This window comes from Anser anser, assembly GCF_964211835.1.
Source record: "Anser anser genome assembly, chromosome: Z".
NCBI lineage: Eukaryota > Metazoa > Chordata > Aves > Anseriformes > Anatidae > Anser > Anser anser.
In genome coordinates this window covers 66,736,740-66,752,460 of record NC_139723.1, presented here as the reverse complement: position 1 = coordinate 66,752,460, position 15,721 = coordinate 66,736,740, and the positions used below count along the sequence as shown (strand labels likewise).

Here is a 15,721-nt window from a genome sequence, read left to right as displayed (position 1 = left end):
TACCACTTTATTTATGGATACCCCTGTGTGGTTGATTGTGTCATCAGAATGTCTTCAGTGAGATTTAGTGAAAGAAATATCATAAACTTGCACTTCCTATGAAAAGGTTCTTCACTGAGAGGGTGGTCGGGCACTGGAACAGGCTGCACAGGGAACAGGTCACGGCAATGAGCTGCCAGAGTTCAAGAAGTGTTTGGACTGTGCTCTCAGACATCTGGTCTGATTTTGGGTGGTCTCTTCCAACTCAGGATATTGTATGATTCTGTGATTCTTCCTAAATCTAGATCTTGGGATAAACTGGTGTATAAATTGTTCACTGTTCTGTTCCAAGGTGATATCAGCAATTTCACAATTTTCACTGGGATTTCTATTACAGAAAAACCTCTTAGATTGTTCTAAATTGGGGAGTAATGTATGGATTACTGGGTTCTTTCTCCCTGTTTCCACTGTCAGCATGTGTTCTGTGACTCAGAGGGAAGACATTTAAACTAGTTGTGGAAAGAGGTCATCAGCATGGCTAAATGGGCACGAAACTCCAGGTGTATTCTGTCCTACAGAACCTTACTGGCACAGATAGTGTAAGATCTGCAATTGCAGGAGAAACATATTCCTACACTTGCTTATTGTATGGTACTTCCATGCAAGTATTACTGCACACATGCAGACGTGCTGCTGGCAGAACTGCTGAGCAAATTAGTGCAGGTGATCATTCGATGCATATTTAGAAAGTGGTGTCCTTTCCTTTAAAGCCTATAAATAAGTATATAAACCTTTCTATGTGTATGGTAAAGGGGTTTTGCCCTGCTGCGGAAGCTAATGGTTGACTGTTTCTTGCATCCCTTATGGGTAGTGAGATCTTCCATCCATAGTATGGATGCTCCATCCCTGGGGGTGTTCAAGACCAGATTAGATGAGGCCCTGAGCAATCTAGTGGGTGGTGTCTCTTCCCATGGCAGGGGGTTGGAATTAGATGATCTTTAAGGTCCTTTCCAACCCAGGCCATTCTATGATTCTATGATCTTCCATTCTTCTAGAGTAAGAAACTTTAAAAAAAAAAATCTATCAGGACAAAGTCAGGGTTATTCCCAGTGGAGAGACATCAGCTTTCAGACAAGCTATGTGATTCACAGGGGTCTCATGTCATTTCCAGATTTATTGACCTGTTGGGAAGCTCTCTTCAATTGATAGCATCGGTCTTGGACAAATCTGAAACTTTTTTTTTTAAGAAGAGGTGTCTCAAGAAGAACATAAGTGAAATAGTTCTTTGGATACATGGATTATGGTATAAATCAATTTTAGCTCCTCCTTGATCAAGACATCAATACATGCTTTATTTGAAATCCTTGTGGGTTTTTGTTTGTTTAAAATCATCAGTAAGGGGCCCATCTCTTACTGTTCTTATCTTGTCAGTTTAATCAAATGAAAAGGACCTGATTACAGAACAGTTCAAGTCAAACTTTTCCGGGTCAAGGAACTAGATATAATACTGTTTTGCTCTCAAGTTAGGACTGTCTACACTGGAGTTATTATTATGCCCACTTGTGCTTACTGAAGACTCTTGTGACTAATCTCTGTACAGACCACTACAGAGAGGAAAGTCATCAGAGAAGGCTTTCAGAGAAGTGATCACACATACCCTTTTTAAACCTTTTTCCTTCATCCATCAATAGCAGAATTCGGTCCATAAACCTCTCTTTTCTCTTGGATTCACTCTAGTTGGGGGGAAGCTGAAAATTCATCTTGAATGTTGGAAGAGCATTACCCTTTAATTTTGTGCGCATCAGTAAAGGAAGTCACCTAGATTCATTCTCTTTGATAGAAAGAATAGGACGTAATGGCACTTCTGAGCCGTTTGACTTGCAGATTCCTGTTTTTCTTCCAGAAATACTTTAATCAAATGGGTGTTTCCATGCTCTGCATTAGCTATGTTTTCATATTTAAACCATGTTGAGTTGGTCCTTACAGATAAATTTGCTTTGTTTCAAAATGCTATTCTCTGCTCTAGCATTTAGATTACTGTTTAGTCAAACTGATACCGCAGTGTTTGAGGCCAACAAAGCCAACAAATTTCTTACCATATGACACCAGTTACCAAGCTCCCAAGCTAGGAATGCTTAGAGGCTAGCGTGGCATCACCGGTGGTTGCTTATAACCACACTTCTTAAAGATTTTCTGTTATTTCATGCTCCTCAGTAGTCTTTCCATATTCTTAATTATCCTCTCTACAGCTGAGGACTAAAAGAGGTGACAGGAGTAGTTGTTATGACAGAGGGCTACATGCCACTTTGAAATCACTTTAGTATTGCGAGGGCACATGAATTGAGAACCCTCTTGCAAGTGCTGCTGACTCCAATCTGTTTAGTGAGTGTATTTTATGACTTTAATATGTATAGTTAGTTGCTGAGAGCTTTATGATTGACCTACTATGCTTTTTATTTCATTGCTACAAGTAGTAATGCCATGGTATCATTACTGATGTAAGGGGAAAGCTACTAGCTTTCTTGACTGGTGTCTATGGGTACTGTTCAATTAGCTGAAGCAAGCTTTCTCTCTGTGCAGTGTATTATTTTTTTTTCTGAATAAAAGTATTTGCACACATTTTGATAAGCAACCTAGGCAGTAACTGCAAGTGATATAAAATATGGGCACTAGAGTCAAAGCTTTAAAAGCTCCTTTTTCTGTGTTTCTGATGGTTTTACGATGGGATTTCTTCACAGGGTATACATTCAGGTAGAGAAGTCATCACTATGAGTGTTTTAATAATAACTAAATATATTTGGAAGAATATGTGTATCACTGTAGAAGTAGCAGGCAGTTGAATCTCAGTAGAGTCTTAGGTGCTGTCTGTATTGTTGAAGTCAATGAAAAGAAACACACATGTAAGGGAAAATTGGATGGGTTAGTTTGTCCAACAAGAGTGGACATGTTTCCGCTTTAAAGACTACCTTTCATAGAGGGAAGAGGCACAATAGAATTTAATTTGAATCATTAGTAATTGATTGGGCTTTGTTTTGTTTTTGTTCTTCCCTAGTATAACAGTCTCTCATTTAGACTTGAAAGACTTGCAGTTGGAATTACTCTCTGCATGCCCTTCTAAAGTAGCTGAGCAGTATTTTTCAAATCTTTTGACATATGAGTTGAAAAGAGGTTACAGAGTGAAAAGGGCAAGAGTCTCATGTTTTGAATCACAATGTATCTGAATAACTTAAATACCTATTTTTTGGTATATTCTCTTGGTTTTGCAATAGAATTAATTTCTGTTGTTTTCATAGGTGATGCGGATGACACTGTCAACACTGAATTGGCGACGGCGGGAAATGGTGAGGTGGTTGGTAACATGTGCAACAGAAGTAGGTAAGTTCTGAGATACTACTCAAGGGCTCCTGCCTTTTCATCAGTTAATCTTAGATGGATTGATCTTGCTTGTCAATGCTTAGGCTCTGCAAATGTCTCACACTTCTCTTGATCTATAAAATTCTTTCATGTAGAAGATGTTAATTGAGTGTTTTTCTATAGCACATGATAGAATAGGCACAGGCCAAGTTAGACAATAGTTGAGTAATGTAGTGTGACTTGTTTCCTCCACAAGATAGAGGGGTGTATTACCTCCTGGGAGATATCCAAGATTTCCCCTTCTTCCTTCCATGCTCTCTCTGGGTTTGAGGTTGCAGCAGAGAAGAGGCTCATTGTTATGGGCTGCTGCAGTGTGTTACAACTTTGCTTTCTCTGAAAGGCCAAGTTTTGGTTGCAGGTGAGATAGTTATCTGGTCAGCTGTGGGGAAGAGGAACCAAAAAACAGATGAATGAAATGCTGATAATGCTTCCCACTGTGTGAGAGGCAGGATCTCATGAAGAGGTCCTCATATTTTTGTTTTTTTGGGACCCTGGATAAATCCAAGCTTAGAGTGTAATACATCTTTGTTATGTGGTTATGACATTGTGCAACCCTTTGCTCTGCACTGGAAAGCAAACCAAATAGTAATGTACCTAATGTTTAAATGTGCAAGGTAAATAAAGGTGGAAGGAGAACCAGCCTCATATTTAGAGGACAGCAGTGGAATATTAGTACACTCAGCAGGATATTATGTTCATTTCTTTGTGTTGATGAGGCATCCCTTAGCTTCTGTATTCCAGATTACCATGTGTATGATGAGATTACAAAATCCAAAAGCGAATATGGGGGCATTAGAAACTAACTGTAAAAAATAAAAATAATAAAAAATCAGCAGCTGTGATATTAGGGACAGCATAAATAATATGATAAGGGAACAGCTTTAATTGTCAGTAGAGGTATTTCTGGAAAGCATGCTTTCCTGCTGTATTTGCTCATTTTTCATGCGTTTGGGTTGGATTGTGTCTCATAGATGCTTCTTAGTTTCAGAACTTCATAAGATTGCTGATGCTTATTCTCTGAATTAGTTTCTTTGCTTTATGCTTAACTGGGAAAGTCATGTTGCCAGTGTCTTAGGAAAATACAGTTTGCCGTTGTATGCCCTCAGCCAGAAAGTGTTTTGTGTTTGCAAATTTTCGTGCAATGCTTGTTTTATTGTTTTTATATCTTTGCTATGATAATTATTACAGAAGTTATTTTACAGATATTAGTGTCTGGGTATTATTTTGTGCAGCTTCATATTGGCAAATAAAACGCTGGTTCTAATACTCCTTTAAATTAGTTTACATATTCTAATAGAGGTATCCCATAAAGAACCTATAATGTCATGCAAAGTACTCTTGAGACTTAATCAAGTTGGTAAAGCAAGGAATCTGTTTATAAATGAAGATCCGTTATTCTCTGGCTATGTTGAATTTTTGCACATGAGTTAAGGGGTGTGCAGGAAGCATCAGAGTCCTACAGAGAAAATGAGGACCTCTGGGTGTGGTTTAGGTGGGCTCACAGATGTGCATAAACTGCCTCTAGCAATAATAAAGCACTCTAGTTGGCTATAAGGTTCAATTTATGGAACCCATCAGTCACCATTTCCCCCTTCCTCCCCCTGCCAAACAAACAAACATGCACATACACCAGGAACAAAATGATTCTAAGGAAAATACCTATTTCGGATAATAGCCAGTAGTACATATTGCTCAGAGTATTTCCCTAGTAAGGAGTTTGACATTCAAGTGCATATGAATATGATACAAGATATATCCAAAAACCTGTTGGGAGGGGATGGGGGCATTGGGATTTTCATGACTTTTTTTTTTAAGGGCATACTTAGTAATAGATGCCATGGTGTAGATGCTAAACAGAGCCATTTAGAATGTTTTCATGTTCTTTTGTGTGTGCACTGTACCTTGAGATGAACATTGAGAAAAGAAGTTAAAATTGCCATTTAAAAATGTTTAATGTAGTAAGGGCTGCTTTTGAGTGATGTGAGGAGACCAAATGAGCCAGAACTTGTTACCCAAATGGTCTTAAATACAAGTAAAACATCTCAGTTGTCACACCAGAAAATTAAGGCGTATCTTGCAGGATTTTTTGTTGTTCTCTGCATTTCACTGATTGCTACGGAGTTTGCACAGTAGCCTTTGTTTTAATGTCCTTTTCCAGCCATGTTACATGGGTTGGCCTTTCTTGCTGATGCTCATCCCCTTGGATGTACCAGTAACCTCATAGACTTTGCTGAAAACATAATTTCTTGTTGAACATCTGTATTGCTAAGTTTTGTCAGTTGTGGCTAATCCTTTCTTTCTCTTCCAGGTGTTTATGCACTGGATAGCATCATGCAAAACTGGTTTACACTTTTCACTCCAACTGAAGCCACTAGTATTGTTGCTACAACAGTGATGTCCAACAGCACCATTGTCCGTCTGCATTTGGACTGCCATCAGCAGGAGAAGCTGGCTGGCAGTGCTAGGACGCTTGCCCTACAGTGTGCCATGAAGGATCCTCAAAACTGTGCCCTCTCTGCACTGACATTATGTGAAAAGGATCACATAGCTTTTGAGACCGCTTACCAAATTGTTCTAGATGCTGCTACAACCGGCATGAGCTATTCGCAGCTTTTTACTATAGCACGATACATGGAGCACCGTGGTTACCCCATGCGGGCCTACAAGCTGGCCACTTTGGCCATGACGCATCTCAACCTGAGTTACAATCAGGACACACACCCTGCCATTAATGACGTTCTGTGGGCATGTGCGCTCAGCCACTCCCTTGGGAAAAATGAGCTAGCAGCTATAATACCTCTGGTGGTCAAAAGTGTCAAATGTGCAACAGTACTGTCAGACATTTTGCGTAGGTGTACTTTGACCACTCCTGGCATGGTGGGACTTCATGGAAGGAGGAACTCTGGTAAGCTCATGTCACTGGACAAAGCCCCTTTAAGGCAACTCTTGGATGCTACAATTGGAGCCTACATTAATACGACTCATTCACGTCTCACTCACATCAGCCCTCGACACTATAGTGAGTTTATAGAGTTCCTCAGCAAGGCCCGAGAGACCTTCTTAATGGCTCATGATGGACACATCCAGTTTACACAGTTTATTGACAACCTAAAACAAATCTACAAAGGCAAAAAGAAACTGATGATGTTGGTTCGTGAGCGGTTTGGTTGACGAAAATGTGTGAATGGGGGGGGAGGGAGGGGGAGGGAAGGGGTGGTTTGTTTTTACTTGAGCCTGCCTTTGTATCCTTTTTAACTTAAAGAAACAGAGCCACACCGGTATTATATGTGTATAGTTATATTGAGTTTGCAAACTAAACTGTCATGTTGTGAAAGTTTGTGTGTTTATTTTTTTCCCTTTTTTTCTGTTTTGTATGAGAGAGAGGTTAAAAAAGGTTTGGTTTACACTGAGTATATGTTGTCAAGTGGCAAAAGCCCACATCACTCTCCTGTTCTTTCTGTATACGTTCACAGCCTCAAAAACAAACATATATTGCAATGGCTTTAAAAACCAAACAAAACACCTCCATCCTGTGATAAGTACCTCGAATGGATTCAGCTTTACTCCTTTGTAACTCATCCTTACATTTCAGCGTATTTAAACAAACCAACAAATGAAATACTAATAGTTAAAAGGCTGACCACGTGGCTTTGCAGTGCTGTTCATCCAGAAGCATGGCACACAATGCTTGTGCATGTGGAAACTTAGCGACTGTCAACATACATTCTCAGGGATTTATCAAAAAAATTAAAAAAAGAATGAGAGCATTTATTGTACTGTATATATATTATAGTATATGTCTGAATATTGAAAAATATAACATTAACTAATTTATAAAAAAATCTATGTAATGCAAAATACTTGAAGCTGCAGTAGCTTGGTTTTAAACAAAAAAGAAAACCTATCAGAAGGACTAAAGTGCGCCTTGCTTCAGGGTTGGCTCAGGTGGTGAACTATATGCTGGGCATCTATGCAGAGCCACCTTTTGGATTGCATGGTTGGACTGATACCTATTGGGGAAAATTTTATATATATATATTTATACAACCCGTGTATACATATATATGTATACACACATACACACATGCTTGTAACAGGCACTATAGTAAAGACGGACAACAAAAAAATACACAGCCAGAGCAGCAAGCCTTAGCATTAAGAATACAGTATGCCAGAATTGGGGTTTGTGCCTCCTAGCCTAGAAAACTTAAAGAAATATCCTTTTTGACACAAAACGCAAAATGTTTTCCAAAATGATTGACGTGATACATTACGCCTTTGCAGTGAGCTAATAATAAGCTAACCTTTGTGCACAAATAACATATATATATATTATATATATATATTCTGCATAGGTATTTTGACTTTGTGCAGGACAGAAAGTTGTGTAGGTATGACTGTTCTACTTTTCAGTTTGTTTTTTTAATATATTTTATTTTCTCTAGAATTACTCAAACAAAAGCAGCCTTCTATCTTGCCTTGTCTTAATGCTTTAAAATAACCAAACTGGAGATCTAACTACCAAACTGTTCATTATATTATTAAATACCAACTTTGGTTACAGTATAGTGTCTTTACTTTAGCTGATGGTTCTGTATCCTTGTGCTTTTTAAAGCAGTTTTTATGTTTTGGTGCAAAAGTTGTCCAGTGTCTCTTGTTCCCTTCATTAGAGAACATGCTAGAGGTATGTTTGTAGGTATTTTTGTTTAGAAAAACTATTTCATGCTCTCCATTTTATTTATTATAATAGGTAAAAAGGTTGTACTTCATCACCCATGTAAACATGCTCATGAAGTTGAAAGTAATTAAGATTTGATACACTGATATCAATTTATTTATGTAACTAAATCACTGTTTTATAAACTTGTTAATGATCAACAATTTTTTTGTTTTGATTAAAATTAGTTTTTTGAAAGTTGATTCTGCCTCCTTTATGGTGTCTGTTACTGGAGTTGAATTGTGAACGAATGGATGGTTCTTAAATGCCGAGCTTACAACTGTGGTGCATTTTGGTGGTAAGCGATATGATCCCAAGAACAGGACAAAAACGTTTTGTTCCTCAAAAATCTGCTGAGTAGTGGCAGTGCTCATAATTGCACCAAGTATTGTGCAGCTAAGGGAAGAAGACCTGGTGCATCAGAGGAGGCACCAAACTTTGCCTGCTATTGAAGGAAGATGTGTGGTCTATACAATGAAACAGTTAAGACTTGACATACTGCCCTGGAGTGATGATAGAGTGGCACGTTCCCACCCAATGGATTACTTAGGTGGTCGTGAGAGTTGAGAGGTGCTGCAAATAAACACAAGGACAGTTCTTGCTTCTCTTTGCTTGGCTTTATAAAACGCTTTGTGTGGTATGAACTGTGCAGCTCACTCCACCTAGCATGGGGACCTTGCTCACACCTGACAGCCTACATTTCTGCTTTTTGGGAGTCCTTTCTCTAGGATGTGTGTAAGTTTTCCAGCCCTCAATAGGATATGGCATGGTTGAAAATTGAAGAGGAGCTTTCTCCTTTACCAAGATTTTTATCATTGTAGGTATGTTATATGATGTCGTATTTGACTGTGCCATCTGAACACCTTTACTTTCTTTTTTAGTATCTCCATCTGAAAAGAGAATTAGCATGCAGAAAGCAGCTATTAGGGAGGCAAGTGTACCCTTGAATTCTGATTGTGAGACTTTGTGTCACCGGAAGATGAAGGAGGAAAAGGTCTGAAAAAAAATCTCACTTAAAATATGTCTTTACCAAATTTTCCTAACAACTGTGTTGTTCTCAAATGGTAGTGGTAGTGTTCTGTAGTTTCTGCAACTTTTATCCCTTCCAGGTATTGGATCCTTATTATATTTGGAATTTTCTCATGAATTTTCTGTTGCATTGAATAAGGAACAACAGGATACCCCATTCTATAACAGGATTGGCAAGGTTTTCTTTTGCCTCTTAAAAATAATTCAACATTGTGGACTGTGGAGATTGTAAAACAGAAGCCAGTTTGAAGACAAGGTTTTAGAATTAAATGTTGTCCTGATGATTGCAAACTGCTTTTGATGAGCAGAATGGCTTATTTTTCCATCAGAACTGATGGGAATTTATTTGGTGTCTTTTCACAATTGATTAACGTCTCTTGTGCATCCGTATTGGTGCTGCACATTGCAGTTGGCACCATGTTAAGAGCCCTCATGGACCAACAGAAGTTTGGCCAATATCTCTAGTTTATCTATGTACTGCTCTCATTTTGTCAGGTAGGAAGAGACCAAGAAAAAGATTCCAGGAAAAAAAAATCATCTGAGGGCTCTTGGTGAAAATTGTCATCAACTATTTAAGGTAAATATAAAGTAATTTCTAAAACTACATATTGGAATTAATTTTGGAGCATAAGTAATGCCAGTCAAATGCAATGTCTGAATTTGTTTGTCTTCTCTTCAGAGCCATATCTCTGAGATATGCAACTGAACACTACTGCTATCATTGTCTTAAAATGCTACAGTGCTTTTCAATATTCCCTTAAATTAGAACTTTTTTTCTAATCCAGGATTGGTGTTTAGTAGTGGAGGGAACTGAACATCGCTCTCCCACATCATAGGCCACCATTGAATCTTCACTCTTGGTGAGTTGAGTGAAATCATGAAAGATGTGAAATTACTTCTGTTTTATGAGATTCTGTTTTGTGGCTCAAGAAACTGACTTTTGCTAATAACTTCATTTTCAAATTTCCTTTATAGTCTATTGATTCTGCCAGAACTGAAGCCAGGAGAGATTTTTCTTACCCAAATTATATTACTTTCATTTGGCTTGTTAGTGTTTTAACAGTTACTTCATTTCCATATCCACTTTTCCCTTTAGAGGATATTGCACAACTTTTCAGCATGAAAGAGAAGAAAAGGCACATATGGGAGACTGAGATCTGAGATACTAAGGTGCAACTGAAATCCAAGACAGCTTAGCTTCACCGAGTATTTCACATCTTATTCTCAAAATCTTTTGGGTTTAATAGTGTGGCAATAGAGTTAAACCTGGATAGCATATACATGACAAGGAGTTTATTAGATTTTTTGAAATTTTAGGTAATCTGAAGCTGTAACCAGAAGACAAGGTCTGTAGATCACCATGGTTGTCTAGTAGAACAGATGGAGCTCTTTCGAAATGATGAATCTGCTAATATGTGCAATCAGTGCTTTGGATGACCGACCAACAGCTTTTGCAGTACAGATGAAATTCTGGAGGGCTTTTTCTTTCTTTTTATTTATTTTATTTTAATTTTCTCTCGTTTTTGAATTTTTTGAATTTCAGAAAGTAAAAATGGCATTGTATTATTTTTAAGTACAGAAGATATTCTGAGTGCTTTGCATGAGTAAGTTTATACTGTACAGAAAAAAAAAACACATTCCATCATTTTCTTCGTATATACATCGTAAGTTTCATGTTGTAAGCTTTCAAAAGTCTCTGTGAAAGTAACTTCTCAATAATGCCTTAGTGTACTGTCAATTTAGTTTGAGCTACAATTTTCTTTCAGGTTTGTCTAGTGGCAATTAAGTTTTTATGTAAGTGGGTATAAGTAACAAGTGCATCAAAACAGGTTGCCATTTATAGAGAGGGAAAGTTTTCTTTCTGAGTTGTACCAATTTAGATTTGTAGTTCTGTAGAGTGGATTTGCACTAGAAGTAAATTTCACTGAGATACCTTTGATTTGTTTTAAAATACAGATTTTTACTAAAAAAATCAGCCAGCTTTTCCTTTTTTTTTTTTTTTGTATTTGAAAAACAATAGTCCTTGTAATTTATCTTCTTTTAATGCAGGATATAACTTGCAAAAATACCAATACAGCTGGTACCTTTACAGGGTTGCAAAATATGATACACTCAAGCGTTCTCTTGCTCTGCAGCTCTGGCTACGAATAAAAAATGAAGTGTTTGTAGACAAAGATTTTCCCATCATCTTAAGTGCTCGTTCTCTCATCCTTTTTGCAAAGATAAGTGGGGAAGGAAGGAGCACAAACCCCCAAGTGTTATGTCCAACAGTTGCCTCATGACAATGCAACAAGTAGCAGAGATTTTTAAGGGATTTTGCAATGTTGCAGACAATACTGAATGTGAGATGAAAAGCTTCAGGGTATTCCTAATTAGAGGAAACAGTCAAGTTTCCAGGGTGACTTCACTGAGAGAAGAGGTTGCTTCCCTACAGAAGCGTATGCCTCATACCACAGTTGGGAAGACAGGAGCATTGCCTCCATCAAACCCTCTGGGATGCTGACAGCAAGTAGCAGCTAGCCCTCATTTGAAATGTTTGCATACCATTCTTACAGGTAGCATCAGAATCCCCAAAGACAGTAAAAGTAGAGCATCATATGGTCTGAGAAAAAGACCTGCCTTAAAAAGAAAGAGACATCAGCTGCTATATTTGCAGACATCTGCAAGGTCATAGTATCAAAAATGTCTATTAACATGTTTTGGCTGCAAAGCACAAGTTATTTCTAAAACCAACCTTGACAAATTTCTTTGTCTTCTAGTTGTAGAGAGTGTTTATGATTAGAAGCTTAGAAAGTATTATGGTCACGAACTGACTTTTTTAAATAAAATGTAACCCTCTATTACCTATGTAATGTGAAGAGCTTGCTTAGATTGGTTTCTTTCCTTGATTATCTAATCCAAATATTTAACATTTTTATGCTTTCTTTGTTGTTTGCTGTTAAACCTCATATTTTGAAGACTGGAGAGCAAAACTTACCCAGCAATAGAAGAATCCATGATCCTGGTGTTCCACTATAGGTGGGCTACAGTGTTTCTGAGTAGCAGAAAAGGTGCAGATGCCCCATCCAAATTTAGCTGTCTAAGCCACAATCTCTGAATTAGCCCAGGAGACAGCCAGTGAGTATATATAGTCTTACTGAGTTTTGTACCAACTACATTTCGTTGTTAAAACTTCATTTTCTAGCCCTTGTCTTTTGTGTAGATGTAATTTCAAGAGCTTCGTATTTGGAAAAATGCTCATCTGGAAGATGATGTGCATGGTATTTCTTTCATGGGGTCTGAGGGTATAAAATGAGCAATGGAGTGGTTGCTTGGTAACCGTAGTCCATGGCCAAGCTCTGCTTGGGCTGTGTTGGAAGTATCCATAAAGCAGTGAATGAGAAAAGTGGACAGACCATTGGCACTTTAGAAACTGACGAGCTGAGACCTGAGGCAGCAGACACAGCTAGCATGTAGAACCAGCACTGCCTGCCAGATGACCACCCTGACATTGGAACTGCACAGTGTCTGACCACAAACAGTCTTGATTTGGTGTCCCATGAATCAAAGGCAAATCACTGTTCATAGAAGGATTTTGGAAAGTCAAAAGAAACTGGATTGGGGGTGATTCAGGACAGAGCTAAATATTCCTCTGTTGAAGTTGCTGGAATTACATCAAGGCTCATCTTGGCACACACTTTAGTGGAGCCTGTTAGTTATAAGAACAACAGTGGTGAGAGAAGTAGTGCCAAACTCTGCCCAGTCAGTGGGCAGGAAAAATCATTTGGGGTTTGTGGCCTCCAATTCCAGATGACCTGTACCTCATTAAACAGCACAATGACTAACTATAATGCTTTCTTTATCGCCTCGCTTTTCCTGCACGCAGGGAAGTAAATCAGGCAGACTGCAACTCATCTCTTAGATGTGTTACCAAAGAACAGCTGAAGTCTTCTCTCCCTTCTGAAAACATAGGGTCTGGGACAAACGCTGGCATTGGTTGGGCCAATTTGCTTACATATTACGGAACCTTTAACAGCACAACCAAAGTGATTCAGGAGGCTAAGGCTGCAACAAGGAAAATTGCATGAAAGGTTCTCCCAGCAAGATACTATTTGTGTAATGCCAAACAGCAGTTGTTCACTTAAATGAGTGGAAATTGTGGTTTCTGAGGAAAACATGATTTCTTTTGTGCATCTAATTGACATTTTGAACATATTTAATAGATTGGTATGGTGACTAAAAATATCCCAAACTAACCACCACATTGGAAGTCGTGATTGTCCTTGTTGCTGAAAGGAACAAAAGTATTTGAATAAAAAAATTTTCGCAATCATGGTCTGCCTGCCTCACCGTGAAGAAGGTGAGACACCTATTGACAGTACTACAACAACCATCACCCCTCTCTGGCTGGTTGTGGTGGGGAAAGAAGGGAAGGAGGTATCTTTGGAAGGTGTTTTGTTTGATAGGTTTTTAAAAGCCTTTCTTCTCTAGCCACCTGATGGATGATTTGTATTGGTGTGTTACAGGGAATTAACCAGTTAATACAGCGTAGATGCAGCAGTAGCCATGGGAATGCTCTGCCTAGTTACTCAGTATATCTTTGCTCCACCACCCCTCTATGTGATCCAAATGCCTGACACAATACATACTTCGTTGTTGAGCTCTCCCGCACACTGATGTTTTTACATCCTTTTGGAGGCTGTTTCCACTCCTATTATACTGTGAGGTCTGGAGCCTCTTGGTTTTGAAAGCTGAGCTTCTCTGATCATTCTCAAGGATCCAGGATCTAAACTAAAAACACTAGGCACCACAAGACTTTAGATAGTCTGTTGTAAGCAGTGTTGCTTGCTTGCTTGCTACCTGATCATCTGGGAGGTCTTTCATGTAATGATGTCTAAATCATACCATGGCAACTAAGAAGCCTAATAGGCAGGTTGGGAAGTTTAGTGTGAGATGATACCTAAATAATAAAAAAGAAACTTCATCATTGCCTTACAGAGAGGTGATCGGGGGGAGGGGAGAGATTTTGTCCTTGCATCTAGAGTTCTCAAGCTGCTCTAAACTTTAGTCTTTTAAGGGGAAGGTTATTGTGCATGAAGAGGATTAACTGTTGTGCTAGCACACAGGCTTTGATTTCATAGCCTGCATTTTCCCAACTGTCTCTGCATTAGCCATGTGCAATGATCTAGGGCTTTCTCCAGACCTCAGCCATTCTCTTCTTCTTTTTCACCCCTTGCAAGGCTTATACAGTGTCATTCTGTGTTCTTCATGCTGGGCTATGTTACCTTCATGTAGCAAATATAGTGTGGCCACTTTTGTTTTGGTTTTGTCTGGAAACACTGAGCCTTACACCAGTCAGTTCCTGTCTCTCTGAGATAATTACGGGCCATATGTGAGGAAGAAGTGACCATGGCTCATGAGGAAGTGATATGATGCTATTCAGAGTTTGATGTCTTTCATTTTGTGAATGTATTGACTTCCTTAAACAGGAAACACAGGCCATAAAAACCAGTAGCTAAAAATAAGCTTTAAAAAAATACAAAGATTTTCCAATGTTTGGTCTTTCATCAGAAAGGAATCAAATCAGGAAAACAGTAATTACCAACAAGAGTTTGGACTGCGTTACTAAGCATATACACTGCCAAGGCACAAGTTCTCTGTTCCTAGAAGAGTCCAGACAAACCAAACAGAGGATGATTTGGTCTTTTAGTTGCCTGTTGTTTAGTACCCAGATGGTCTCTTTAGTTTGTGTGTGTTTAGTAGGGTGGGAGGGGGGTGTTTAATTGGACGCACTAAAATGGCACTGATTCTAGTTAGCCCTGTGTGAAAATGCTGCTTTATGCACCTGTTTGTCCTGCTGAACTAGAGAATAACATGTATTTCTGGCATGCTTGCCACATTGGCAATCTCCCTGTGCTATCTCATTGCTCATTCTGTGTTACTTGTAATACATCTAGGTTATCTGGTACCAGCAGCAATCCCGAGTCTGTTTTCTGCTGATGGGAAATGAAATGAAAGACGTTTCTAGCATTTGGTCTGCTGCTTGAGAAGTGCAGCTGCACTGGTGGCACTGAGCGGCAGCCTGAGCTTTAGGAATGGCAGAGTTTTTCATTTATTGTGCAGAGGTTTTGTCTTTGCTGCTGCTCGAGTGTGTGCTTTACAGGTGAGCATGTTCAGTGGGAGTGGATGTAGACTGCTCCTGCAGTGTGGGGATGTGAGGGGAGTCCAAGCCCAAGCCACAGACCTAAGCTTTTCTTCAAGTGTTGGAGCTGGGTGAAATGTTTGTTCCCACAGTGTTTGGCTACAGCTCAGGTTGGCTCACTAGCTGACAGCCATAGCTTCGGTCTTTCCAAGCAGCATGTACATCCTGTGAGGACATGCTCTAGTCACACCAAAGGACAGCAAGAGGGGTCAAAATAGCTAGGTGAAATGTTTGTCTCTGGCCACAACTACACAGCTTGATAAAACATAGACGTAGGTAGCCCTGTTTCCTCTTTCCCTAGTACTAAACACTTCGACAGTGGTGAGGATCAAGGCAACAGGGTGAGCATGTGACTGAGGGAGATCACAGATCTTCCCTACAGCCTCTGTGCTGGGTCATCC

The 15,721-nt window shown here is 39.1% G+C and overlaps 1 protein-coding gene across 1 annotated transcript in view; it reads left to right on the top strand.

The window, feature by feature from the left end:
* The window catches only part of ZSWIM6 (zinc finger SWIM-type containing 6), a 114,956-nt gene extending 106,643 nt beyond the window's left edge, over positions 1-8,313 (top strand). Inside the window, 2 exon segments of the mRNA XM_083816156.1 lie at positions 3,273-3,354; positions 5,702-8,313. Coding sequence (XP_083672282.1) covers positions 3,273-3,354; positions 5,702-6,564 — 945 coding nt within the window. The 3' untranslated portion in view covers positions 6,565-8,313.
* The last annotated feature ends 7,408 nt before the right edge of the window (positions 8,314-15,721 follow it).